Source organism: Sphaeramia orbicularis, chromosome 5 (genome assembly GCF_902148855.1).
Source record: "Sphaeramia orbicularis chromosome 5, fSphaOr1.1, whole genome shotgun sequence".
Taxonomy (NCBI): domain Eukaryota; kingdom Metazoa; phylum Chordata; class Actinopteri; order Kurtiformes; family Apogonidae; genus Sphaeramia; species Sphaeramia orbicularis.
This window is the reverse complement of record NC_043961.1, coordinates 33,018,206-33,045,945: the sequence shown is the minus strand read 5'-3', so window position 1 is coordinate 33,045,945 and position 27,740 is coordinate 33,018,206. Positions and strand designations below refer to the sequence as shown.

At 37.5% G+C, this 27,740-nt stretch overlaps 1 protein-coding gene across 2 annotated transcripts; it reads left to right on the top strand.

Annotated features, from left to right (window-relative positions):
* The first annotated feature begins 1,955 nt into the window (after positions 1 to 1,955).
* Positions 1,956 to 27,358, top strand: camk1a (calcium/calmodulin-dependent protein kinase Ia). 2 transcript variants are annotated; one of them, XM_030134599.1, is made up of 12 exons: positions 1,956 to 2,294; positions 3,611 to 3,729; positions 14,129 to 14,260; positions 15,028 to 15,102; positions 17,736 to 17,874; positions 18,025 to 18,151; positions 18,451 to 18,526; positions 19,163 to 19,275; positions 19,378 to 19,456; positions 21,552 to 21,639; positions 21,787 to 21,955; positions 24,747 to 27,358. In XM_030134599.1, the coding sequence occupies exons 2-12, from the start codon at positions 3,644 to 3,646 to the stop codon at positions 24,848 to 24,850; spliced, it is 1,188 nt and encodes a 395-aa protein (XP_029990459.1). In that variant the 5' UTR covers positions 1,956 to 2,294; positions 3,611 to 3,643; the 3' UTR covers positions 24,851 to 27,358. The 2 variants fall into 2 exon arrangements, with proteins under 2 accessions (XP_029990459.1, XP_029990460.1); XM_030134600.1 differs by lacking the exon at positions 24,747 to 27,358 and adding an exon at positions 24,645 to 24,661 and having other exon boundaries at positions 1,959 to 2,294.
* Positions 27,359 to 27,740: the final 382 nt, after the last annotated feature.

The window sequence follows — 27,740 nt, the reverse complement described above, 5'->3', positions numbered from 1 at the left end:
CTTCAGTTTTTATGATTTAATTCATCAACATGTGACTTTATATTTTAATTTTCCTAGTTTTTACTTATACCAACATCTAAATCCACCTGTGCAAGTGTTGGAGTTTAATATGGAGAGTAAATGCTTCCCTCTGACCTCCCCACTGTAAATAGCCTATTTAAGTTTTACATAAAAGGGGTGGGCTGAGCGCTAAATGAGTTGTATACTGATGTGGATCATACACTCTGAAAAATAGAGGTACCAGCTTGTACTTAAAAGGGTACAAATGCTTGTCGCTGGGGGTATACTTTTTTGAGAGACATTTCTGTACCCTTTCAAAATGGTCCATTTTTGTACCTTAAGTACTTTACATAGAAAGAAAACTCTCATATAGTTGATAATGCCATGATGTTTAAAGTTTGAACCGGTGGCCTAATTGAGAGAAAAAAAAAAAAAACAAAAAACGGCAAGCTACAACATCAAGACATGGAGGTGTGAATGAAAATTTGATAAAACAGAGATTATGGCAATAATCAGAGGTTCTAATAAGCTAAATAAATTATTAGGCTATTATCATTGAGCTAACTGGGCTAATAAATTAAAACACAAATTATTATTAAATATAATATAGAGTAATTACAGTATGATATATAATAAATAATGTGCTAAGCCTAATGTTTTAACTATAATTAGGCCTGCTGTTCAGTTGTTCTAGCCTATAGCCTATTCTCATGGTCTACACACATTTTTTAATGCTGCAGGGTACCTTATAGTACAAATTTGTGCTTTACATAACTTTGGACCCCTTTTCATAGTCTAAAGGTGCAATTCTGGCCTCCTAAAGACTAATATTGTACTTTTGAGAGAACATTCTTAAAAAATGTACTTATAGGTACATAAATGTTCTGATCTCGTACCGCTATTTTTGAGAGTGCACTTTGGATAAAAGCTTTGTTAAGATTTGTTAAGAAAAGTGGCCTAGGTGGCATATTTTCCTTTTAAAATGCAAATTAACTGTAACTTTCCTAAAATAATAATGTTTTTCTGACAGCATTTAAGTAATAATGTACTTTTTACACTAGTTTTCCCCAGGGATCCATGTCATTAATCTTGTATATTTAAATAGGTTATGTTGGTGGCAATGGGTATTTATATGTTAATCTTGCTCCTGATTTTTTGTTTATTTAAGTAGGCCTATATACTTAATTTTACCACTAACTTCAGTTTTTATGATTTAGTTCATCAACATGTGACTTTAAATTTTAATTTTCCTAGTTTTTACTTATACCAACATCCAAATCCACCTGTGCAAGTGTTGGAATTTAATATGGAGAGTAAATGCTTCCCCCTGACCTCCCCAATGTAAATAGCCTATTTAAGTTTTACATAAAAGGGGCGGGCTGAGTGCTAAATGAGTTGTATACTTTGGATAAAAGCTTTGTTAAGATTTGTTAAGAAAAGTGGCCTAGGTGGTATATTTTCGTTTTAAAATGCAAATTAATTGCAACTTTCCTAAAATAATAATGTTTTTCTGACAGCATTTAAGTAATAATGTACTTTTTACGCTACTTTGGGGTCCCCAGGGATCCATGTCATTAATCTTGTATATTTAAATAGGTTATGTTGGTGGGGGGAGGGTTAAAACAGGTTATTTAATTCAGTCATTCATGGGTTGTCCCTGTTATTTTGTCCCCTGTATGGCTGCTCCTTGTCACCCTGACTGTGATTTGGGGAATAGCTCCCATGAGTGGAGGTGTGTGATGCTGAGGAAACAGGGCGTTGTCTTAAGATAATTAACATGTCAAAAAAAAAAAAAAAAAAAAAAAAAGAGCTGTAAATCTTTTTAAGTGCGCATGCGGCCTATTGGTTCCCTTAATTCTTTGGCACATTTTTTATTCCAAGAAAATCCGGGCATTCGCATGAGTCTATGTAGGCTGATGTATGTCCGTCTTGTATGATCAATTATTCACTATAAATGCCTTGCTTTGAAACCCCCTCTAACATGATGTGCACATCCTAGTTCTTCTAAGACAGTGTGTTCGGCTGGAGCGTCACCCCCGCTCTCTGCTGCTGCAAGGAGCGGGTCACAGACGCACCAAAAAAGCTGCTCACATATAACAGACGGTGTCACGACAATCTGAAGGTGAATCGCAGATCACGTTGTTAAGAGAACAGAGTGATTTTATGCTGCACTACGTCCACAGACGTCCGGTTTTCTTGACGTCAGGAGAAGTCGGAGCGGACCCAGCGTTGCGCACAAGCACATCGCTCCGAGAGGGAAGGAGAGCGCATCATAGCTACACATCGCCATTTAGGTATGTTGTACTCTACTTATATATTTGATGAAAGGCACCAGCAATGTGTAGTTATTCCTCTATGTAACAAAACTTACATTGCGTGTTTTTTGTTTTTTTTTTTCTTTTTTGGAGAAAGGGGCTTCCATGTTGCATGTCTGCAGTCTCCTGATTTAACCTAAAGATGCTGCTTTCATTTCATTTGACTGCCATACCCTTGAGCGCTGCAGTATGGCTTTGCACACCCACGTCGCCTTTTCTTTATAAAGATTTACCTACGTGATCACAACAAAAAAATTAAAAAAAAAAAAAAAATTGGACACGTTTCAGTATTGCAGACATATTGCACCGGCATCAGCTGCGTTAAACGTGTCCATTCAGCCTCCTGCACGCATTTAACGCCCTGCAGCCCCCAGTGCACTAGGAGACAGTTTGCATTTAACCAGGTCTCTTCTAATATTTGAAGATTTCCCCCCTCCTCCGAGTAACCCAATTGTTTAAAGCTGCTTCTCTTGTTAAATATAGCTCAGGTCCTGCAGCTGGTATCGTCTGATTTTGCGACGATATGCTTTCTTGCACTGTCTTCGCCGCACTGTTTGCCCTACTTTCAGGATATTTGTTGCTATTATTATTATTATTGTATGGCCACTTGTCAAAATCTGCTTTAGTTGGGTTGTGGGTTTTTTTTTTTTGGTAGCCACTATAGGGTTTTTTTTTTTTTTTTTTTTTTTATCAGTGTGCAAGTTCTTGTCCTTATTTATTTACTTTTGTTCTCTTCAGTTGCACAGCCACAGAGTTTTCTTTTTAATGCTCAAGGCCATAAGCATGTTGTCCTCGCTTCCTAACTGGAAATCTCTGCTTAAACAGACGAAAAACACAGCAGCCAGTGATAAGATTTAAACTTGTTTTATGGTTATTCTGGAGAGTAAAACTTTACAGACTTTGAAAAGAGAGTAAAGGCTGAAATAAACAGAGCACAAGATCACAGCTGAAGATTTTCCAAAACTGTAATGTGTCTACAAAACTGGATGTACTTTACAGTATAAATACTCTTAATGAAGTACTGGAGGCTACATTAAACAGTGGAGGAATCCCCATTTATTGTGACAAACATCTCAAGTAAAGACTTAAATACTTTTCCCCCACTGTGAGACAGAATGATGTTTGAATATACAACGGAAACATGCTCAAATAGTTGATCAAGGGGCACCACAACAAGACATCAACTTTTAGCAGAAAACATGTGGTGCAACATCTGTGAGTCCCTTTTCTTTTCTTTTTTTTTCTTTTTTTTTTTTTTTTTTTTTACTGTTTCTTGTGTTCTTTTCACCCTGTAGCTGTAGTGTGGCGAATCTGATCACCATTGTAGGATGCCTCTTGGAGAGGATGGAAATGGATGGAAGAAGAAGACATCAGACATCAAAGAACATTATGACTTCAAAGAAGTGCTGGGAACGTAAGTTTAACCAACACAGGTCAATGTACTGGGTGCCCTGCACTGTCAGGGGTCTCAGAGGGTCCACATTCACAGCTGGTACAGCGAGTAGCCACAATTCCTTCCTCTAAGTACAGCTGCTTAGGATTCATTTGTATCTTTGTTAATAATTACTTAGATACTTAGTTAATACACTTTGGATGAACTGATCCTACAGTGTACATCATTTTTTGTTGTAATTTAACTGTCTTGTATAGTTTGCTCTGTCCATTTTCCACGGTGTTTGCTTATTCAGACAAGAGTATTTGCTTAACGTACAGAGAATGAGAAAACTGATCCATCAGTAGTGACACACAGCTCTTTTTTGCTTCCCCATTCCCTGCTGGGTGATCTGTCCATGCTGTCAGGACTTTCAGTCTTTGAGTCCAGACCCTGGAGTCCAGGCTGAAAAAGTGTGGTGAAACTTGACGGACATTTTCGATGTGCCTGTCACTGAGGCCTGTTCTTATTGGTCTTGTTCTTGGTCACTGTTGGATGCTGACTTGACTCTTTCCCACATGACTGAAAGTATTACAACTTTTTTTTTTTCTTCAAGTGTAACTTCCTGTGAGTGTCAGTGGTCAAAGTCAGTAAGTAATCTCTAATCTCTCTTTGGATTTGGACATGGATGCAGCAAGGATTTGACTCCAAATTATCTTTAGTACAACGCTGATCTGTACTGACCATAAGTATAAAATGTGGCTGTGTCTTTGTAGTTTGGAATGTGCTTCACATGCTTGTGTTTCAGTTGCAGATGTAAATATAAGCTTGGATTATGTTTGTACTTACAGTGTGTTTGTCACTGAACAGCATAAGTCAGTAGAGTCTGTAGAAACTTAAGATTATTGTGCCGAATTCTACTCCCTGCCGAAAACCGCATCACGCAGCAACTGCCGAAAAAAGCTCCCCCTTCCTAAATCAGCCATGAAGAGGACAAAGTGCACCAAATTCACCCTGTCACACCAGAATAGCTCCAAATGTGAGCTGCTAAAGTCATTTCACTCCTGTAGCTTCGTAAGCTTATTGTAATGGGGGATGCAGTTTTCGGCAATATCTGGTGCCGAATTCTGCTCCCTGCCGAAAACTGCATCCCCAGCTGTGGTATCTGTTTTTATTGTTATATATTTTGTGTGTTGTGTATCTACGATTTAACTTCAGAAAGTTTCATATTCCTTACAGTTTGCACATTCTTTAATATTAACCAGATTTGAAAAACATAACTGCAATATCTTACAATATTATTCATTACTTAATTGCTACACAGGTATGATGTTGTTAAGAGGTTGAATAATTCACAATTAATTTCATACCCTACAGTCAGAAAGGAGAAAAAGTTGTGACAGGGTGAATTTGGTGCACATTGTCCTTTTCATGGCTGATTTAGGAAGGGGGAGTAGTTTTTGGCAGGGAGTAGAATTCGGCACAACAAAGATAAGTTTTGTAATTAGAGTTTTATGACTGTTACTAGAACTGCTGGGGACTGCAGAGGTGTTGATATTTTGTCTGTTTTATGCTGTGAGTGTGTTGTTTTAACAATTCATTTTAACACATGAATACAGGGCTCTTGTTGCTCTACAACTAACACTTTATGAACATATTTTCAGTGTATAAAAGCAGGGAGGACATACCAGTTCTGCAGGATTGTCATTCAGAAACAATGTGCTGAAAGTATTTATTATTATCATCCACCACTTAGTGCCTAGATTAGAACTGACAACCTGGTGAAAGCCGTGTCACTTTATCCATAACCCCCTCTAAATGTGTCTGTGATCCAGTTACACCTTCACCTGATGGTGAGATGATTGACTGTAAGGATAGACAGTCGTGTCAATCCTTAACCTCAGTAATCAAGAGAAAAGTCCTGGATTAAGATTACATAAATCTGTTATGACTGCCAGCAGCATGTCACCTGAAACACTGCAAAATTCAGCTCATCTATGTGAAATCTGATATAAACCTTTATTTTTTTTCCCTTGAACTGACCCTGATTATTATATAAAGTACAAAGTCAGAACCTGTTTCAGTCATTTTGGTTGAGACATCAGTTATTGAAAAATGCAGTTTGGAATAACCACATTTTTGTGGCTTTTAACCTGTAATTAAAATGGTTTGCAGACAGTTTTAATGAGTTCTGGACTGAGACAGACTTGTAACAGCGTTCACCAGTGGAACAGGATTGAGCCCAGATGGTCAGGGGGCACCTCTCCATCCCCCAAACTAAGTACAAGTGACCTAGCACATGTCCACCTGTGATGACACGAATGTGCCATATGGAGTGTGGTTGTTTTCTTTCTTCTTGGAATCGCACCTGCTTCCCCGGAGAGAGTCTGCACAGAATCTGATATTAATGACTGTGCAACTCTGGTTCACTTCCAAAAAAGTGAAATAGCAGAGTGTAGATGATGATATGACTGTCTGGCTAAGTTGAGTGCTGTAGGAGGATGTCAAATAAGTCATTCTCTTTGCCAGAGCTGAGGATGGATGCCGTGAACTCTGCAAACTGTACATCTGAGATATCAGAGCTGCTGCTTAAAGCTCATAACTACTGTTATAAGTCCAATAAGCCTTAACAGGAACTTCAAAAAGTGATTGTAATTTGAAGTATGATATTAAGGATTATGTAACAAGGATTGTAAAAGTGTGTTGCCTGGATATTATGTTTGCATATTTTTGAAAAATAAGTGGCAGGCTGCACAAAAATTCTTTCTCTCCTGTCAATATAGCCGGACCTGGCAGAGGGCAGAATTAATGTGCTGACGGAAAGCTCCTTATGCTTGGAGAGAAGATTACAGAGACGCTTTATCCCAGAATTCAGTGCGTGAAGTTAATTGATTTATGTTGAAATATTATATTCAGATCCAGCTAATCCTCACAGTTGTACCTCTGTTTGGGATCCACTTAAGGACAAGCTGTCCTCGAGGCAGGGTTAGCAGATGAAAAATCTCCCCCAGTGTCTGTCACCCCTTGGTTGCACCTGTTTTGACATTTTTTTTGTAATTCTCATTGACATTTAAACAGTGTCAATGATCTAGTCATTTTTTTTAGACTCTAAAAGTTATGTTTTTGAGTTACTGTAAAAGTTCAAGTGCATAAAATCTTCTATTTAATGGACAGAAAGTCAAAGTTATGCCTCTTTTAAAACTCGCAGCACTCGGAGAGCGCAGACCACCGCCAAGGCAGATCAGTGCCCCGGATTTGGATGTAAATTTCAGGAAATGTTGATACTGGCACAAGAAACAAATGATTCAATTTTGGTGGTGATCGGGGGGGCATTGATCTGCCTTGGCGGAGATCTGCGCTGTCTTTTCTAGTAAAGCACTCAGAGAGCGCAGACCTCCGCCAAGGCAGATCAGTGGGCCCCCATGCCCCCCACGCCCCTACCCCTGATCACCACCAAAATTTAATCATTTGTTCCTTATGCCAGTATCAACATTTCCTGAAATTTTCATCCAAATCCATCCATAACTTTTCGAGTTATCTTGCACACAGACAGACAGACAAACAGACAAACCAACACCGACAAAAACATAACCTCTTTGGCGGAGGTAATAACACAAACTCTTCTATATTCTATTAGCCTATTCTGGTACCCTGTTGTGCATTAGGGTCTCTTATGGATGTCTAACTCCTGCAGAAAATATGTACAAGTCAAAGGTCCTGACAAACATAGCAATGGACTGAACCAGTAATACCCAATGGCCTGGTTTGATTTGTTTTCCCAGTTAGATCCGTCTTCTATATCATAGCCATAAGTTTGCACAGAGAGTGAGGTTTTAGTTTCTATGTTGGGTTTTCTTAGCTGAAACTCTGTTGTTTTTGGGTGTAAGGTAAGGTGTAACACATATGATGGCGCTTGTGCTCACTCAGGGTTTCTCAACACTAATCTCAAAGACTCCCTCAGCTTGAGAAATTCTGTAGAATGCTTAAAGTTGCAGAGCTTGATGCTTTTTTTTTTTGCATCAATGCGCAAACAATTCCATGATTCCTTATGAGCATGTTGTAATTCTAGTGGTCTGGCCAGAAACAACAGCTGTACATCCTTCTCTGGTATCAGTGTTTGGGCTGTAGATTCTCTACCCTAAGCCAAGTGCTTTTGGATGGTCATAGGTGTTTCCAGGCAGGTATGCATGGTTATACAGTCATGGAAAAAATTATTAAACCATCAAAAGTCATCAAAAACAATGGTTATGCAATCAAGTACTAACTCCTGTGTGTATCATGCGACTAAACCAGACAGAAAAGAAAACATGGAATGCCTAAAAGCACTGTTTTTGGCAGTACAATGGCATAGCTATTGATGTAAGAACTTAAGGGATTTTGGTTATTATCAAGAAAACATGGAAAATGGTTAGATATCAGCTCTGAAATTAAACTCTTATGACCTATTTTTGTTGTCATCATTATATTTGTCCAAACAAATGTACCTTTAGTTGTACCACGCATTAAAATGAACAAGAAATTGAAGAAAAAAGGGTGGTCTAATAATTTTTCCATGACTGTACATGACTGACACCTCTAATAGACCACTGCTAAGATTCAGTCAGAAGTAGCCTGACACAGAAACCTTAAAATGTGACAGCGACATGAAATGATGTCATCTATATTGAGTCTCTTAATTTGGGTAGAGGAGAGAATGTTGTGTATTAACAAATTCTATTTTCTGATTGAGAGCTGCTTCATAGTTTTGATGACATTTATTTTAACCAGTTGTGTCATTACTTCATTTATCAGCTGTATCTTCTACGGTTTTTGTTGTTTTTGTTGTTGTTGTTGTTTTTAAATTATTGTAGGATATTTTGGTATTTTAACCCCTTAACATCAAGTTTTGCAAATTTGCATCAAATATTTCCATTATGGAATCAGCTGAGATACTGTATGTATTCCTCCAATGGCGGTTTAGGAATATTTGTTATGTGTCTAAGAACCTTTGGCAAGCACTTGTTGACCATTATGCTTGTTGTCGCAACTTTGCATCATACCAAAATTTCTATAGCCAAATTAACCCTGTAAAGCGTGAACCATTAAATCATTGACAGAAAATTCCAGTTCTTTGAAACTGGAGCCTTTATTGGTCCTTCTGAATGACCCAAAAACATTTTTTTCAAATATCAGTTTCCATGTATGAGTTTCAATTTTGTATCATATTTGATACATCGGGTCTCAATGCTCAAATATTACTATTTTTGAACAAACAAAAACAGAATATAACACAAACATGTCTAACAAATTGGTAATTCCTTTTCAAAATTGGCAAAGTTCTGCCTCCTTCCTCATTAATGACAGTCTTGTAGTGTCACTGGCAAGGTTATTATTGTTAACGAAAACAAACGAAATGACGAAAACTAGAATTGTAAAAACATTTTCGTTAACTGAAATAAATAAAAAGTATAATTAAAACAAAAAAAACAATAACTAACTGAAACTGTATTGTGTGCTTACAAAACTAACTAAAACGTATAAAAATTACAGATAAAATTCCCTTCATTTTCATCTTTGTCAATGCTGGATTGATATGAAATCGATTTATTTCCCTCAAGCAATTTTAGCTGCAGGCACCATATAATATTTAACGGTCGGTTACTTCTCGTCACTTGTCATTTAGAGTCGTCTTCTAGGCCCCACTCTACCTGGAAACATGGAGACTAAAGTTGGGAGAAAGCAGCAGAGTCCTGTCTGGGATTTATTTGAATACGACGGCGAAGAAGATAAAAGATGTAAAAAAAAAACAAAAAACTAAAACTAAACTAAAACTAAGCATTTAGAAAATAACAAAAACTAATAAGAACTAGCAAACCTGCTCTAAAAACTAATCAAAACTAACTGAATTAGAGAAAAAAAAGTCAAAACTAAATAAAACTAAACTATAATGAAAAATCGTAAACTATTATAACCTGGGTCACTGGAAAGGTCTTGGTGAACAAATTCGTCCCCCCTGGTGGATTATCCATGTATTCCTTGTATGTAATTGTATACATCAGGATTTTCAAGAAAAAAATATCACAATGATCATCAAAGCTCATGTATCAAATATGATACGTTTGTTGTTATAGGGTTAACAATCTCCACTTAATTTAATAAATTTCTTAATATACTTATATAGAAATTCATGCATTAAGGGGTTAACTTTTAGTTTATTTTAAGATGAAACATAAGTGATACATATGGGATATTTAACATTTACTCTGCAGTGGTAACAGTGATTCATGGACATCAGTTCAGTTTTTAAGTGTTTGTAGACAGAGATAACCCAGAGACAGATAACAGATAAATTAGGAGAATGGGTTCAGTCAACAAACCCATTTCAAAGCACCACACAGCTATAGCTTAAACATGTATGGTATTGCTGATGCATAGTCCTCTTTTCAGATCTCTATCATCAGCAACAAAACAGTTCTTATTATAAAAAGCCTCAAACTGTGCCCACTGTTGACCTAAAACAAAGCGCACAAAGTGACTAAAAACTGCAAAGACCTACATAGTTTGACTCTCAGTGGGAACAGCAGTACCAGCAACCCTTTCATATTTCATGTTTATAGGCCTATGTGAACCAGCGTTTATATGAATATGTATTTTTAGAGTTAATATTGAGAGGAACTTGAGGGGAAACTCAAAGATAGATATTTGTTGTCATATGATAGATGGTAGTGCTGTGCTTAGAGGACAAACAGACAAACAGACATACTGTGACACTATGACAGGCCAGTGTAAAAGAACAACGTGTACAGTCCACATGGATTAAAAGTAGGAACATTAACATTGTGAATATTCAGCGATAAACACTGAAGCAGAACCACTTGTGTTATTTGGTTTGTTTATACAGGAGAACGGAGGAGGCCTGCACAGTGACCTACACTTTACTAGAGTGTACTATATATATGACATACAATTATTAGTGAATGATTCAGTCTTAAACTTTGCTGGTATGAAGTTGTTTTTAATAACAGGGAACCAAAATAAATCTAGAGGTTGAATGGGTAGTATAAAGTATGTTCTCACCCATTTGCACTTTTCTTTTTCTATTTTCGTACACCTACACAGCTCCTAACACACACATACACTCTCAAAATGGATTAGGCTAAAAGGAGAAAGCTTTTTTTAAGACTTGGATGCATGTTTGGCTGGAAGGGAGGGCTTACATCAGGTAAAATCGATCGAGTGATGGATGCTTATAGCCGGCTGCAACAGGTCTAAAGGGCCCTTCTTAGACCTGATTGATAATGTGGTTTCCAAAACAACACCACAAACCTGCATTCGTAATTCTTCATCCTGGTTTATAGCTATAACTCTGGCAGGATTCACTGGACTTTGAGTACGGAATGCTCTCAATCTTGATACTAATTTAGTCTCTGTAACTGGGTTCAGATAACAAAGTTTAATTTCTGTGTCTATTTTGTAAGTGCTCTGTTATATGCACAAATATCTAAAAATGTGCTGTGACGGTCCTGTTTGTACACCAAAACAGCAGAGATAACAGATGCGTCAGCTATGAGTCCACAGACCAGTGAGTCATAAAAAAAAAACTTATTTAATTTAATTTTTAACAGCATGTTAATATGTGTGCCAGGATTAGTTTTTGGCATGAAGTATATTTGATTTGTCAGGATTTTAGTGGTCTGTTGCTTATTAATGGTGAAATAAAGAGGCGTTCATGAGACAAAATTAGAGAAAATTCACTTCTGTGAGGATGAACAGTAACATAATCTTCTGTTCTTTTATTTTTTTTTACTTCTGTCGAGTGCAAGGATGTACATCCAAGCTCTTAACCAAGTTTCATCTGAATAACACCTAATGTAGCTTCCTCTGTTCTTCCACATACTGTTCCTTTCCCAAACCCACTGAGAGCCCACCCCTACTACGTCTCCAAGGAGAAATGAGCAACTTGATGGTTAATTACAACGTGTCTCACGGCAACAGTATGAACATGTGTGTATCTGTGTGTGTGTGTGTGTGTGTGTGTGTGTGTGTGTGCGCGCGCATCCCTGAGCATCCTCTGCTTTCTCTCTAATTTGCTCTCAGTCATTCTGTCAGTCACAAAAATCGGGTGAAGTGATGCAGACCTAATAGTTCTGAGTACGTTTTCAGCCGTCAGTCACGCTCATTTACTCAATCACCGCTAACTAACATTATCTAATTTCTTGGCGTACAGTTTCCTGCATCCTTTTCGTAGTAGGATAAATAAAGACTGATGTGGCTCAGGTCACACAGCCTGAGACCAAGCCTGTAATCTGATATTTACTGTAGTACTAGCAGACTATCAATTATGTGGACTGAATTACACCTTGTGGTTCTAATAATATCCATTGACCTGAGGGAGAAATTTGTGGGAAATGTTTGCATCATAATGTCAACTCAGAAAAAAAAAAAGACATGTTTGATAGTAATATGTATTAGCTGCAGATTTTATCAATAAATTAAATTGTTGATGATTCTATTTTGATGATCAAATAAAGCAAATAGAAATAATTCCAGCCTCTTAAATTTTTAAAATTATCTGGTTACTTTACTCCTCTGTGAGCAAAAACTGAACATCTGTAGGTTGTGAACCAAACATTTTAAGATGTTGTTATGGGTTCTGGAAAATGCTAACACTGACATATTTTAGCAATTTTCTTACATGTTATAAACTGAACAACTAATTGATCTGTTAAAAAAAATGATCAACAGATGAATCCTTCTTTGTTTTCTGGCACTTTCAAGGTAAATAAGGAGCTGTTCCTAAAGGAAAAGATGATATGGTACAGTATAAACTATAACTGATACTGTGTCATTCCACCCCATATTAGCTATACAATAGTATAACTAATATGCAATAGTACGATGGTTCAAAAGCCACAGAACTGCTATCCACTAATCAAATTCATTATATTGCACTGATCACCTCTATTATTTGAGCTCAAGTGAAGTTGTTGGGGTTTTTTTTAGATCTTCAGGCTTATACCCATCATTCTCTCCATTTTGACACATACCAGCAGCTGATTCACTCAACCAATGGGACTAAATGAATTTTTACTGACCAGTAATAGAAGGTTAACATTCCCAATGCTCTAATGTGACCGTAAATGCAGCCGACTTAAACACATTAAAATGCTTTTATGGGTCGATGCGAATCTGAGCTTTATACGATTTTGCCCTGTGATTATTTTAAGGAGTTTTTAAAAATGAAATTGGAGATGTGTGTGAGAATCATCTCCCTTCTCGTGCATCAGCTTCACTATGCAAACGTTTCTGCTGTGCCGGTTCATTGAGCAAAAGATGGCCACAGTGAAAAGCCATTTCAAGGATTATCACTGATTTGCACTGAACATTTATTATGAAGGAAATTTCAAAAGGTTTACTGAAATACTGACAGGTTTGACAGTAACTCTTTTGCTATTTTACTGTTAATAATTGTTAAAAGCAGAATGAACATAATGTGAGAAATATTTGCCTCCTTATCACATGGTTGCTGTTGGCAACAGCACAGTAAAACCTGCACTCTTTAATTTAAGGTTGTAGTGTTAATTGAAGTTATCTCCTGCTTTTACTGAAAAAGATGTGAAAAGAAGTGTGTGACAAATCAAAGGAGAAGCAGAAGAAGAAATATTTGGTCAAACTTAAATATAGAAAGTCTGTTGGGTATTGCATGACAGTGCTGTTTCAGATACATGTAAAGGATCCCTGTGGTTGATAACAATGTTCATATGTTCAGGCCTCCTCCTGAGTTTCCTCCCACGTTCCTGTGAGGGAACTGTGTAAATACACACTATGCTCACTCTCATCAGCAGACCATAATCCATAATGCAGAGTTGTCTCCTTCAGAAATGGCCACGCTACATTTACCGTATCTATTATTGAACAGATTAAAAATAGTTTTGTTTTTAAAGCAACTGCTATTTCCGCAGATGTCTCCGTGTGACTGTTGCTTCACCTCTCAAGCTTTTCTCAGCCCCAAAACCTCTCTGTAATATCACCATTTTAAATTATTCATCTTAACACCACTTACACACAAATACAGAGATACACACACCTAGCCCTTCGAAAAAAAAACACACCCAGATGGTTGAATGCAAAGTATTAAGAGATGTTTTTGTAAAGCTTCAGTGTTGTTGGCTGTTGACAAATAGTTTCGGAGTCTGCGAAAATGTTTAATATGTGGATGTGGGGAACGAGCCAAAAACACAAAACCATGAAAATACATGATGGATTAAGAAATTATGGAGGTGAAATAAATCAATATCTCATTTTAATGTTCACTACTGGTTCAATTCACTTCAATCCATCACTCTCTAAGAAGAATGAGCTCTACTTACTTTGTGATTTTGACCATTTCACCCCACACTCCCACACATTTTCTTTTTTTTTTTTTTTTCTCTGATGTTTATATCTGCTGTTTATGCTTTAGGGGAGCTTTCTCAGAGGTGGTCCTAGCAGAGGAGAAGAGGACCCAGAGGCTGGTGGCCATCAAGTGCATCCCCAAGAAAGCATTAGAAGGCAAAGAGAACAACATTGAAAATGAGATTGCAGTGCTGCACAGGTGAGGTTGCCAAAGGTCCTCGCAATCTGTCAGTCAACCGTCGCTTTGTATCCACTGGAGAAATCAGTCAGAGCGGCTCCTTACATGAGTGCATGTGCAGATGTAGAATATATGCAGGGGTCAATTGAATGGGTGACTAAATGCATGGTGTCAGTAGAAACAGTAGGATTGTGCACCGGAAATGTCAGGAGTAAAGAAGATAGACCTATTTTTAGTGTCCCTGTTGCCGGGGCAACAGCACACAGAGGCGGAGATGGTGTGGAGTTCCCCGCAGCAGTGTATTGAAGAAAGAGAAAGAGACATAGAGGGTGGAGAAGAAGAGAGGGGGTAGGGTATGATAGAAAGAGGCGCAAAGAGGCGTATGGAAAAACTGGGAGGAGTGGAGTTCAACAACATTAAATAAAGTGACAAAAATGGTATCATAAAGTTTATCTAAATAAAAAATATCCTTCTGAGAGTTACTTTCTGACAAATGCTACCATATGTATAATCTCCAGTGATGCTCTTTGTTACCAGCTGCAGCCGTAGGCACAGGTCTCCTTACAGCGTCCGCAGCAAAAGGCAGTTATCCATCTTTAGCTCGGGTGGAAAAATACAGAAAGTTTGACCCCAATTAACTGAAGACTTTGTGTAGAAAAGTGAGACAGACTTAAATATGAAATGTGCAACAAGAATGCCATCTGGTGACCAAATGGCACTAAGCATCGGAGAGACTGTCGTAAAAACTGTATTATATTCTGTCTAACAATGTCGTTTATGTTCCCCAGAATCAAGCATCCCAACATTGTTTCACTGGAGGATATCTTTGAAAGTACATCACACCTATATCTCGTCATGCAGCTGTAAGTTCGATTTCTTCTTTTTGATGTTAGGCTGGGCCGTAGATGTTTTTCACAGCAGATGTGTTTGATTGTTGGAGCAGTAAAGCTTCTGTCCATTTAAAGCAGGGGTCTCAAACATGTGGCACGGGGCCCAAATGCGGCCTGCCAAAGGTTCCAATCTGGCCCGTGGGATGAATCTGCAAAGTGCAAAAATTCCACAGTCAAGGCTGTAGAACTCATTTTAGTTCATTTTCCACATACAGACCAATATGATCTACAGTAAAATAATAGGATCATAACCTACAAAAAATAATGACTCCATATTTTCTTCTCGGTTTGATGTGGAAAAAAATAATCTTACATTATACCTATAAAAAATGACAACTTCAAATTTTTGTCTTTTAGTGCAAAAAATACCATTAAATTATGAAAGTATTACATTTACAAACTATCCTGTAACAATAAAATGTGACTAACCCGAAACAAATATGAACAACCTGAAATGTCTAAAGAAAATTAAGTGCGATTTTAACAATTTTCTCCCAGTTACTAAGTGTTTAGTGTCTTTGTAGATTTGATCTGAAATGCACATGTTTAAATGATAAGTTGAGGCATAATATTGTTAAAATTGCACTTATTTTTCTTAAGAAATGTCTTTTTTTTTTTTTTTTCCAATTTTTCACATCTTTTTTATTTGGATAGTTTATAAGAGTAAGTATTTTCGTAATTTAATGTTGTTTTTTTTTGCATTAAAACACAGATAAAAATTTGGAGTTGTCATTATTCATAGATTATTATGCTATTATTTTACTGGTCCAACCCACTGGAGATCAAATCGAGCTGAATGTGGCCCCTGAAAGAAAATGAGTTTGAGACCCCTGATTTAAAGCTTCAGTAGTTAATACAATCTGGCATCATTTGGTATAGATTCCATAATAATACATTTCCATTTGGCTCTGTTTTGTCTTAAAATTTAGCAACAGAAGATTTTTGCCGTGGTCATTCACACAGATGATGATAAAACACATGTGATTAAACAGTTGTAAGAAAAGCAGTGGTGGAGAATCCCAGCTCCATAAAGTAAAAATCCTGGTTGTATTTGTTCCAATCATTCACTGAACCAGCCCATTTAGATGAGCACAACTCCTCATCCAGGTCGATGGGATAGTTAGTGGAATCACCTGTGTTAAGTGAACAGGTAGAACCAATACATGGCTGGACTTTTACTTTTTGGAGCTGGGATTCTCCACTACTGAAGAAAAGTGACATAACTCATCTAACTGTGATATGTTGACTTCACCTTTCTATAGTGGCATGAAATGGCATCACATTGTCTTCTTAGATTTAACCCTGTAAAAGCCTGAACTATTAATTCATGCCCAGAGATAAGTGGAAAATAAAAATACAGGCAGAGTACAGGGTCTTTGCAGGTAAATCCACCAGTACACACTGTGAGAGTGAGAATTGATAATTGAGATGAGTAAGAGTCCATACAGTTTTAACCCTGTAAGGCAAGGCAAGTTTATTTGTATAGCACATTTCAGCAACAAGGCAATTCAAGGTGCTTCACACAGGACATTGAAATACAACGACAGGGAAAAAGAAATACATTTACAACACTATAAAAGAAACATGTAAAAGGTGATTAAAAACAGCAAGTAAGAAAACAACATATAAAATCCAAAAATATAAAAACACACACATAAAGTAAGAGTTGCAGCGCAGAGTTTCGAAAGAGAATATATAATTTAAAAAGTAAAAAGCCTTTTAGTCAAAGGGAGCAGTGAACAGGTGAGTTTTTAACCTTGACTTAAAAGAACTCAGACTCTCAGCAGACCTGATATTTTCTGGTAGTTTGTTCCAGATATACGGAGCATAGAAACTGAACGCTGATTCTCCATGTTTAGTTCTGACTTTGGGAACACAGAGCAGACCTGCACCAGACCACCTGAGTGGTCTGGATGGTTCATACTGGACTAGAAGGTCTCTGATGTAAAGCCTGTACCATTAAATTATTGACAGAAAATTCCAGTTCTTTGAAACTGGAGCCTTTATTGGTCCTTCTGAACAACCCAAACATTTTTTTCCAAATATTAATTTCCATGTATGAGTGTCAATTTTGTATCATATTTGATACATTGGGTCTCAAAGCTCAAATATAATTATTTTTGAACAAACAAAAACATAATATAACACAAACATGTCTAACAAATTGGTAAATCCTTTTCAAAATTGGCAAAGTTCTGCCTCCTTCCTCATTAATGACAATCTTGTAGTGTCAGTGGAAAGGCCTCTGGTGAACAAATTCCTCCCCCCTGGTGGATTATCTGTGTATTGCATGTATCTAATTGTATACGTGAGGTTTTTCAAGAAAAAAAAATCACACTGATCATGTAGAGGGCTTCAAAACTCATGTATCAAATACGATATGTTTGGCATTATAGGGTTAATCTATACTTACAAGAAAATTGTCTGTTATTTCCACTAATTCCTTCCTTCTGTGCTTTAAATCCTCCCTGAAGACAAAGCACAAAAAGCTTAAACTGTAGTTCAAGTTCAACACAGAATCAATAGCTTCATTGTAGTATTGTTTAATGTGAAAAAAACAAACAAAAAAAACCTTTTGGCTTTCGTCCTTGATTGTGAACTGGCAGCGTATCTGGAGGAGAGCTCTTCGACAGGATTGTGGAGAAAGGTTTCTACACAGAGAGAGATGCCAGCCAGCTCATCCACCAGATTCTGGATGCAGTCAAGTACCTCCATGATATGGGGATTGTCCACAGAGACTTGAAGGTATCGTATTTTGGATGTCTTACTGATGTTTTGTGGTATTTCTTCACTTCATTTTGACTCTAAAATTACAAATGAGGGTCATGTAAAGTATAAATAAAGGTCGACAGAGTTACAAACCCTCTACTTTGATCATCCTTCTTGTCTTTGCAGCCGGAGAACCTTCTGTATTACAGTATGGACGAGGACTCCAAGATCATGATTAGTGACTTTGGACTGTCAAAGATCGAGGGGGCAGGCAGTGTCATGTCCACAGCCTGCGGTACTCCAGGATACGTGGGTAAGGCATTTGTCTCTATCAGCTCTCCTCACCTCTTCTCTTTCATGTGAGTTCACCACTTTCCATTTCAGCTCATATCCTCTCTTTTATTCCATGTGTTGTGAGAGGCTCTTTTCTCCACTACTGAGTCAATTGCAAGTGTTCAGAAGTACTCTCTACCTGTTTAATTTGACCAAACGGTTCATACAGCATCACTGAAAGGTCAAGATTACTTGACTTTACCCTTAAAGCTGCTCCATCTCACATGTTTACAGCTGTTTTTTTTTTTTTTCTGAGAGTCTGCTATTTGTGCTTCACAGCTCCTGAGGTACTCGCTCAGAAACCATACAGCAAAGCAGTGGACTGTTGGTCCATAGGAGTCATATCTTATATTCTGTAAGTCAGACCTCTGTTGTCTTTAACCCGTAAAGACCCAGTGCTACTTTTGTGGCAGTTCCCAAATGAATTTCTCTCTATTTTTAACCTGTCTTTAGTAATTTGCCACCATTTATTCTAATATTACGCTGAGTATTTAGCATTTTTAAGCGAAGATCATGTATTTTCCTATATTTAATTTAACGATCATGTAGATGTTCATTAAAGCTCAAATTAAAGTTGAGGGTTATTATATCAGAAACGAAGGAAACTGAAGAAAATATGCCTTTTTCAGTGAAATATATCATTAACTGAACATAAAACCAAGTGTGTCCATCCACTGTCATTGATCCAACTCCATGGGTTTTACTAGTGAATCAATGTTGTAGAAGATGACGATGTTTCCACATTCACTACAGAGCCTCTGAATGTCCAAAAGGGTCATATCTGATGACCATGAAAAGATGATAAACTGCATTTTACACCAATTATTTACATGTATTGATAGGATAAGTGGATCATCAGGTATTAAACAGTTTAAATCTGTAGATGCTTTTGGGCGCTGGTGGATGCTTGGGTCTTTATGGGTTAAAAAATCATATATGTGCAGATATGGTTTTTTTTTAGGTTTAATGTGTTCCAAAATCCCTCCCATAGGTTATGTGGATATCCTCCATTTTATGATGAAAATGACGCAAAGTTATTTGAGCAGATTCTGAAAGCAGAGTATGAGTTTGACTCTCCGTACTGGGACGACATCTCGGATTCAGGTATGACGATTTTCTTAAATGTCTACACGTTCAACAGTGATGAAGAAATCACATGGCATTGAATTGATGTAAAAACTCATTTATTTACTATTTAATTCACAGCCAAAGATTTCATTTGTCACCTGATGGAGAAAGACCCGATGAAAAGATATACATGTGAGCAGGCACTCCAACATCCATGGTGAGAAAGTGACATTTGATCATTTTCAGTTATTTAGTTTTCATCTTCTGAACTGAAATATTACATATTTATTACCCCACCCCCAAAGGGGAGGTAAGGGGTATTGTTTTTGGTTTGATTTCTATGTTTGTTTCTTTGTTTGTTAACACTCTAACAGCAAAACTGTTGGTTGAATTCATACCATTTTGGGTTTATAGACTGCCAGTGACCCAGAATAGATCTGATTACATTTTGGGGAAAAGTAGGTCAAAGTTAATTTTTTTTATTTTTTTACAAATTTTTAAAATCTTTTTTTCTCCCATTTACTTAAAATGGGTGAAATTTCAAATGTCTATAAAAATATCAATTTTGTTTCAACTTACTTTAGACTTGGCACATATATAGAGGCAACTGATATGCTGACATCAGCACATGCATAACATCATCAACACATGATGACATCAGCTGGATCGATGCCAAAATAAGATACAATACGTGTGAGGGGCGGGGTTTGTTGTACCTGGTGTGCTTATAGTACTGAAAAAGTCTACTGTCAACAATTTAAACCGTGGAGTGTTGGGGATATGTTTATTTTAACCCATCTTTGTGAAGACCTTTATTTACACATCACAAAATCAATATAGACCAGAGGCTCCAAGTGAGCTGTGCTGTGATGTTATTTTGTTTTTTCTACCTATGAGTGTATATGTGTTTTACCTGCAGTAGATCACTGTCAGCACCAACACGTACATTGATGAAATTTACATCATCGTTTAAAGTCTGACAGAGAGTGGTCAATCTAGAAAATATTACATGGGGCGGTAAAGGAGGGGCATGGGAGGACGGCACATGGGGGTCCACGTTATATCATGACCTGTAGCAACATACTACCAAAGTATTCTTAATACACAACAGGAACATAACCAGTGTTCAAACAAAACAAAGTAGTGCACTTCTTAAAAAGTCCAGTATTAGTAGCAAAATAAAAATATTTCCTCTCTATAAAAACATTTGTCTCAAAAAGATGTAGTGGATCTGGGAAAATAAAACACTTCCTATGTCATGTATGAGCAATTTATTGTTTGTTTCAATGCTTTGTGAAGCTTGTGGACATAGTGATGATACAGTTTTAAGACCATAACAGTTAGAGCAATAATGGGAGCACAAGGCTCCATTGTGCTGCCCCCTCTGGCCTCCCTGTAGATCTGCCCCTGCTGACACAAACAATAGTTTGACAGAGCATAGTTTGCAGTTCACTTCATCTTATGGTTCTACAGTATTTCCAAATGTTGCTGTTTCCAAATGGGTCCCCCACTCTGTGGTTTAGTTGGGCTGTGAACTCTCTGTTTTCATTAGTGGGGGGGTTATTTCTGAGTGACTCACTCACTTCAGCTTGACCTACAGCTCATTTTGAACCATACATAGTGACGTTATGTGACTCCTGTCTGTCATACATTGTACTAAACATCTAGACCCACGTCAGATCTCGTAAGACTGACAGCCACGTCTGTGCTGTACAGTCAAATATGAATTCTTTCATAACTAGCTCCTTGTTTGTGTACAGTTTGAACAACTGAATTTAGAGTAAATTCATAATTTGGTGATTGGGATCTACATTCCATGGTTGTCATTTAAAAACAAAACCCTATACAATCTTAATTCAGGTTATATTAAAGAAAAAAGTTCCATTGTTATCAGTGTTTGACTTTGTTGTGATGATCTCACCGTTGGTTTAAACCTATGTTTTTAGGACTTTTCATCTTTATAGTTTGAAGCATCTGCAAACTTATCAGTAAGGAATCAATTGCAATTAGTTAGATTATTTTGGTGAGGAAATTAAAATGATTATGTGGTGCATTCCACGAGAAAGTAATCAATAATCTATTATTTTTATAATTTTAGTATTTAATCATTTGGTAAAAATGCCAAATACTGCCTTCTCATTTGTCAGATACTACACGACTTTTTCAGGTTAAACACACATTTTGAAGATGCCACCTTGGCCTGTGTTGCTGTAATAATTTGAAAGAATAATTAACAGATTTTATAGGTCATGAAAACAGAACGTAGTCGCCTCAGCTCTTTGTTAAGGCTCAATTTCTTGCTTACATTACAGGATTTGTGGAGACACGGCTCTGGACAAGAATATCCATGAATCTGTCAGCGCTCAGATCAAGAAGAACTTCGCCAAGAGTAAATGGAAGGTCAGTGCCTCAGCTGAATCATAAGGCAACCTGCTGACACAGCTAAATGAAGACTGGCGGGACGTTTTGTCCTCCTCTGCTGTTCTTCTCCCTCACTCACTGTCAGATACAGAACAATCTTATTTTTCTCTCACTCCTCACTCCCAGCAAGCATTCAATGCTACAGCAGTGGTGCGCCATATGCGGAAGCTGCAGCTGGGCACTAGTCTCGAGGGACCCAGTCAGATTACTCCCACCAGTCCCTGCCATGGACATCTGCTCCCAGAGGAGGAGGAGGAGGACGACGATGATCTGGGGAACGGAGAGGAGGAGAGCTGTAAGTGATCGCATCACAGTAAATGAAGCAGCACTCACTGTGAGTTCAGTGCAAACCTGAGGGTCACCTCATTTGACCACCGCAAAACAAAGACTTAAGGTGTGTGAGGTGATGAACTTACACTCAAAGTCATATCAGGAGATGGAATTTATATTTTTCATGTTAGCAAGGTTCAAAAAGATAAATAAAAGATGCATTCATAAAATGTAATTAATATATATGGGTGCTTCTATGAAACTGGGTTCATTTTGGTACCTGGCACTTTTTCAGCTTTTTTAGACCCAATAATTAAAGAGAAATGTAGACATTTCCCCCCAGAATGTACCTAATGATGACCTCAGATAAATGTAAAAAAAATTATACTCTTGCTCTGAGCCATCCTAAAATTAATGAATTTTTAGTAAAATATTGAGGCCAAAAACAGGACAGGAAAAGCCCCCTAGGTGTCAGTGCATTTTATCTAGAAAACATCACTTGAAATGGTCTTATATAGTGCTATAAATCCAGACACTGTGCTAAATTTGATCATCCTAGTGTTTTTTCTACTCCAGACATGTAGGTTTTTCATGAATCTGCAGTCTCATTCCAGGTTTCATGTGTAACCCATTGTGTCCACTCATGTTACATGCAGAACCGGCCCATTTAAATAGCAATAAATCGTGAGTGATTTTGCAACAGTGGTCATTTTTCTGAAACACTCTGCTTTGCATATTTAGTTAGATTCCCAAAATGTACCTGTGAGAGAATAAAAAGATATTCCAAAAAATAGTGGCATGTAATTTTCATGTCCTTTTTACCGTGTTACATGCAAATTTTTGTATAAAAAATATATAAAAAATAATATAAAAATGTGTTTTATCTGAAAAATGTTTTTTTCTTTTATTTCAGAAACTATTTATTTTTAAAATAGACCCAAAGTGTTTCCAAACTTGCTTCATAACATTAGTCTACATCTGGTTTGAATTTTTAGCCCCCATGTCCTGCTTTTAGGGACCAGTTTCACAGAAGCACCCATATTCCTTAATCATGGTTACATAGTATTATTGCATCTCAGAGCCATTTTGATTTATCTGGTGATGTGGCCCCATGTGATGCATAGACTTTGACACCTTTACCTTTTACCTCATGTAAGCTGCTGCTCTGTGCCTATAATACCACATCCTGTTTGGTTATTTCAGTAGCGCTTCACCTCAAAAGTCAGTAAGTAAATGGTCAAAGTGTGGAAATAGTACATTAATGCATAGGTAATAATTAGAGCCCGGCTGATTGTAGCGTATCAAAGATGAATCAGCATCAATCAATATGTAACCAATGTATTAACTTTTTCGCTGCACGGAGATTCTGTCACTCGCTGCTCCTGTGTGTCTGTGCTGCCTGGAGAGTTAGAGAGTTAGAGAGTTAGAGAGTAAAGAGTGTCAGTTTCACTTCCACTCCAACAATCACACTACACCCCCCCCACCCCCCCCGGTTCCCTACGGGTCACATACTAGTCTAATATAAGACTATTATACAGTGTTAAAAGTTGTGTCAATTATCTTTGTGAGATAAACAAAGATTTATGCAACTGTTAATCCACATGTCCACCATTATCTAATATAAGACTATTATATCATGTGTATATCAATGTTCTTATTGCATATATTGGCCAGTATATCGGATATCAGCCAATATATTGGATATTGGCCAATATATCAGATATCAGCTTTTTTTAGCCCCCAATATCGGTATTGGCATCCACCCCAAAAATCCCATATTGGTCAGGCTTTAGTAATAATGTTTTAATGCTATGTTTTACTAAGTAATGACCATGTATCCACACTTGTAATAACTCATGGGAATTCCTAGAATTAAAAGTTGAAATTATTATATGATGATGCTTAAATTTATCTCCCCTAATGTCTAATAAATATTCCCTTTTTGTTTGAAGCAAATAGTGTAGGAAATCCATGTGACTTGTTACCTGAAAACATTAGTGGCAGATCATGTGTAATAACCATGAATCATGAAAACAGAGGTTCTACTGCGTCTATTTTCTGTCCACAAACAGAGCTAAGTTGACACAGACTAGTTTACACGACTGGCTGCATCATGTGAGGCTAATAAGACCAGAGTGTTGCTTTGGCCAGCCGTCTAAGTGTTTGTTTGAAGGAGAAAACTTGATGATACTGTAACGCAGATGTGTGTCAAGACAGAGTTTCAGACTTTATTTGGTGATTGATACAGTCTATAGTGATGTGATGTGTTCTGGTACATGACTTTTACCTTCTGTTAATCATCTGGAATATGCAATACTGTTTATAATGACTTTAAATGAAATTTTAATTACTATTTGCTTTTGCACAATCACATTTGTTGTAAAAACAGGACGTGACGGCCATTTCACTTCTGAAAAGACCAGTTTGGTCAGCACTGCATATGGACTCATGATCTAGGACCCATAGGTGACCCATCCAGGCTAGTCAGCTCACAGGTCCTCTACAGGGGACACACAAATTAAGAAAGAATGTCATTGGCCTTAAAATTAGAACATGCCCCGAAGTGCAAGACGAGTCATTAGAAATATTTTTGTTTTTTCAGGAAATTACACAGTTATAAAATAAAAAAGGTGAATTCATAGGAAATAACATTTAAAAATCTGATTTGATTTCATGGAGTTTTGAAAGTATTCTTACTCTCACTTATCTTATAGAATGTTACAAGTTACATGAAGAGCATTTATTCTGGTGTCTGTGATGAAATCCATTTTCAAACTGTCCCTCCAACACTGTTCCTGCTCTGCTGTGATGTCCAGTGTCCCATTATGAGGACGGCCGTCGTGGAAGCACCGAGGGCAGCACGGACCGGGACAGTCTGAGAAGCTGCACCTACTGCTGCAGGCCAGCCAGTCGCGTCTGAGCACAACCTCCCATTGTCATGGTAACGTTGTATCCCTGGAGCGCCCAGAGCCCACCCGCCCAGTCTGGCCAGGAATGCAGAGTAGTTATCCGGCAGTGTCTGTCAGAGTACATCCAGGTCACTGTTACAGTGCAGAAAAACATAACTGTAAGTCTTAAACATATCACAAATTAACTTTTCACAGAACAGTATGCAAGGCTGCACCGAGTGGACAGAGTTCATGACACGGTTTTTAAAAAAGGGGCCTGTCTGCATGATTATCATCAAATAAACCCTCCCAGCATCCAAACATGTAGTTGTCCTTTGTGCCGCTGTTGCAGACAGTGGTTTATTCGGCGGCATGTACATTGCAGGAAGTGGCTTTGGGTGTTGTAGCTTCAGGAGGGGTCCAAGTCTGTGAAGGACAAGGCAGTGGCTCAAAGGCAGGCTTTCATTATTTTGGTTGTAGTTTCTTTTTCACATCTACCTCTGATCACAGTTATTGTGTGTCTACATTCATCCAGCCCACACATTCGACATTACTGGCAGCTTTTCTTCAAAATCTGGCCAGACGGGGCACAAAGAGAAGGGGGGCTGCTTTTTAGAGGGAAACAGTGCTGAGAGTTTCTCCTGCATGTCTTTCTACGCTGTACCCGTCAATGTGACCGAGTCCAGTCACTGACCAAGTAGCTGTTTAGTTCAGTAAATTCAGTCTCACGCCGCCACTGTTGTTACCACTGTCCCCTTTGTCCCATTTGGTCACTTTTGTCTTATTTCTCATGTTGTCATTATTAAGTGTTTATGTCTTTTTTATAAGTATTCACTCCTTTTGTTCAGAGCCTTTTTTGAGAAGGAGATACTCAGAAGTGCAAAGTGATTGCGGTGGCTGTAGACTCTATTTTCTGGCTCAGACTGGGTTTGTGACGAGTGGTTCTGACCTGAATTGTTTGCATGCTTATGTTGGGGAAAACATTGAAATGTATGAATATCAAAAGGAGACTTTTTTTTTGTTTTATGGCTGTTCTGTTGTCAGAGGCTCAAACTGAGATCCCCTCAAGTCTGCAAATCACAGAATTCTGACTTCTCTGGGCTAAAATCATGTTTGGAAAGTTTTATTATTAAAGGTGTGATTATGTTGGGAATCCACCATGTGTGCAAAAAAAACCAAAAAAAACAAAAAGACCACATTCATATCACGTTCATCCTCCCTGTTCAAGCCTCTAAAAATCGGAGGGATCTCAGTCTGGGTGCTCCATCTGCTCTGTGCTGTGCACCTCTAGTGGAAGAAGTTTTGGTCTACTGTTTGCATGACCTGGTAAATATGTTTACATGAATGATGATCAATTATAAACACACAATTATTATTACTCTGTTGTATTGAAAATGATGTAATACTGTAATTTTGAGCTATATAATGTGAAGTGAGTAACACCAGAAGTAATGTTGTTGACAAAGTACAACACAGCACAGTGGACTTATCATTTGCATTGACTAAGATGGTCAAAGTCTCTACTTGAGTAACATTTCTCTTGTACGATGTTTATTTTACAACATGGAGATTTGTGTTTGCTTGCAGTCGCATACATATGTAGCTTTTTCTCAAGCTATTTTTCCCATGTGTTACCCAGGCAGAAAAAAATACATATCATAATTCTAAACAGGTGCCAGCCAAAGAGCAAAACATAAAAAAGAAAAAAAATGCTGGAAAGTTACCTGTCTGCCATGGGAGTAGCATTCATTGTGCGAGCTTTACGTTGATTCCACGGTCCTCCTGAGAAGATGAAGTACAGTACTAAAGCCATATAATGAAGTAGGGATGTTTTACTGTAGAATTAGACCTATAAATACACTGTATGACTCAAATGAAGGATGGCCATGTCAAGGCAAATTTTCCCAGAGACATCTGGCTCTAAGTACTTTAATCCTGATATTAATCATACCATGCCATTATTAATTTAAGGTATGCCATAACATAATATTGTATTATCGGTTCACTGCGGAGAAGACTCAACCTACCCATAAAAAAATGAAAATCTGTCTCCAACATAAACCAATTCCCTTAATCTGTCATTGACACATACAGGTCCACAGTCCCGTAAAAGAAGGCAATCACTCTGGATTTATATGACTGTAATTGTGGAAAATATGCAAACTGTGTGTGAAGGGCTTCATGTTAACTGTAAGATAGCCACTGTTGATGACTTTGATAACCTGGCTATTATTTGTTTGGTAATGACCTTATGTTGAACCTTACCTGGGATTTGTTTCCACTTGGCTGTGTTTTTTTAAAGCTTACTTTATCCATGACAAACACATCTAAATGCATAAAGAAACACATGTATATTATATATATAAATATAAGTATATATTGTATATCCTTTTTTGTAAAAACTGTTTTGAGCTACAAACGTATGGATGCAATGCATCATGGGTTATTGAACAAGATGTAAAAAAAAAAAATATATACAATGATTTGTACCCACAGAGATACAACTGCAGGAAATTAAATAAAACTTCCTTGTCTATGCACTGTGTGTTCTGTTGTTATATTATACTGCGTGTGTATATGTGTGCAAGGGAAATGTACATGCTGTCGTATTTAGAAGTACAGGAGGATGGGTCCAAATGCACAGATGGGCTACATAATGTCCAATTTAGGAGTTATTATATTTCTTTATCACATTTCTTCTGTTGCATCATTACACATTTAAATTGATTCTGGAGTAACATGAACTCATCTGCAGTGTATTTAACCCACACAGATGCTTCAGCCTTAAGATTATGTCAGCTATTCTTAGTTTTTCAGTTTTGTTTTGTTTTTTGCTCCCAAACAAGACTTTTTAATGGTATTTTTTCACTGTTTCCTATTTGGAGTGAGATACACAACTGTCCCCTCTAGTGGTCACCACAC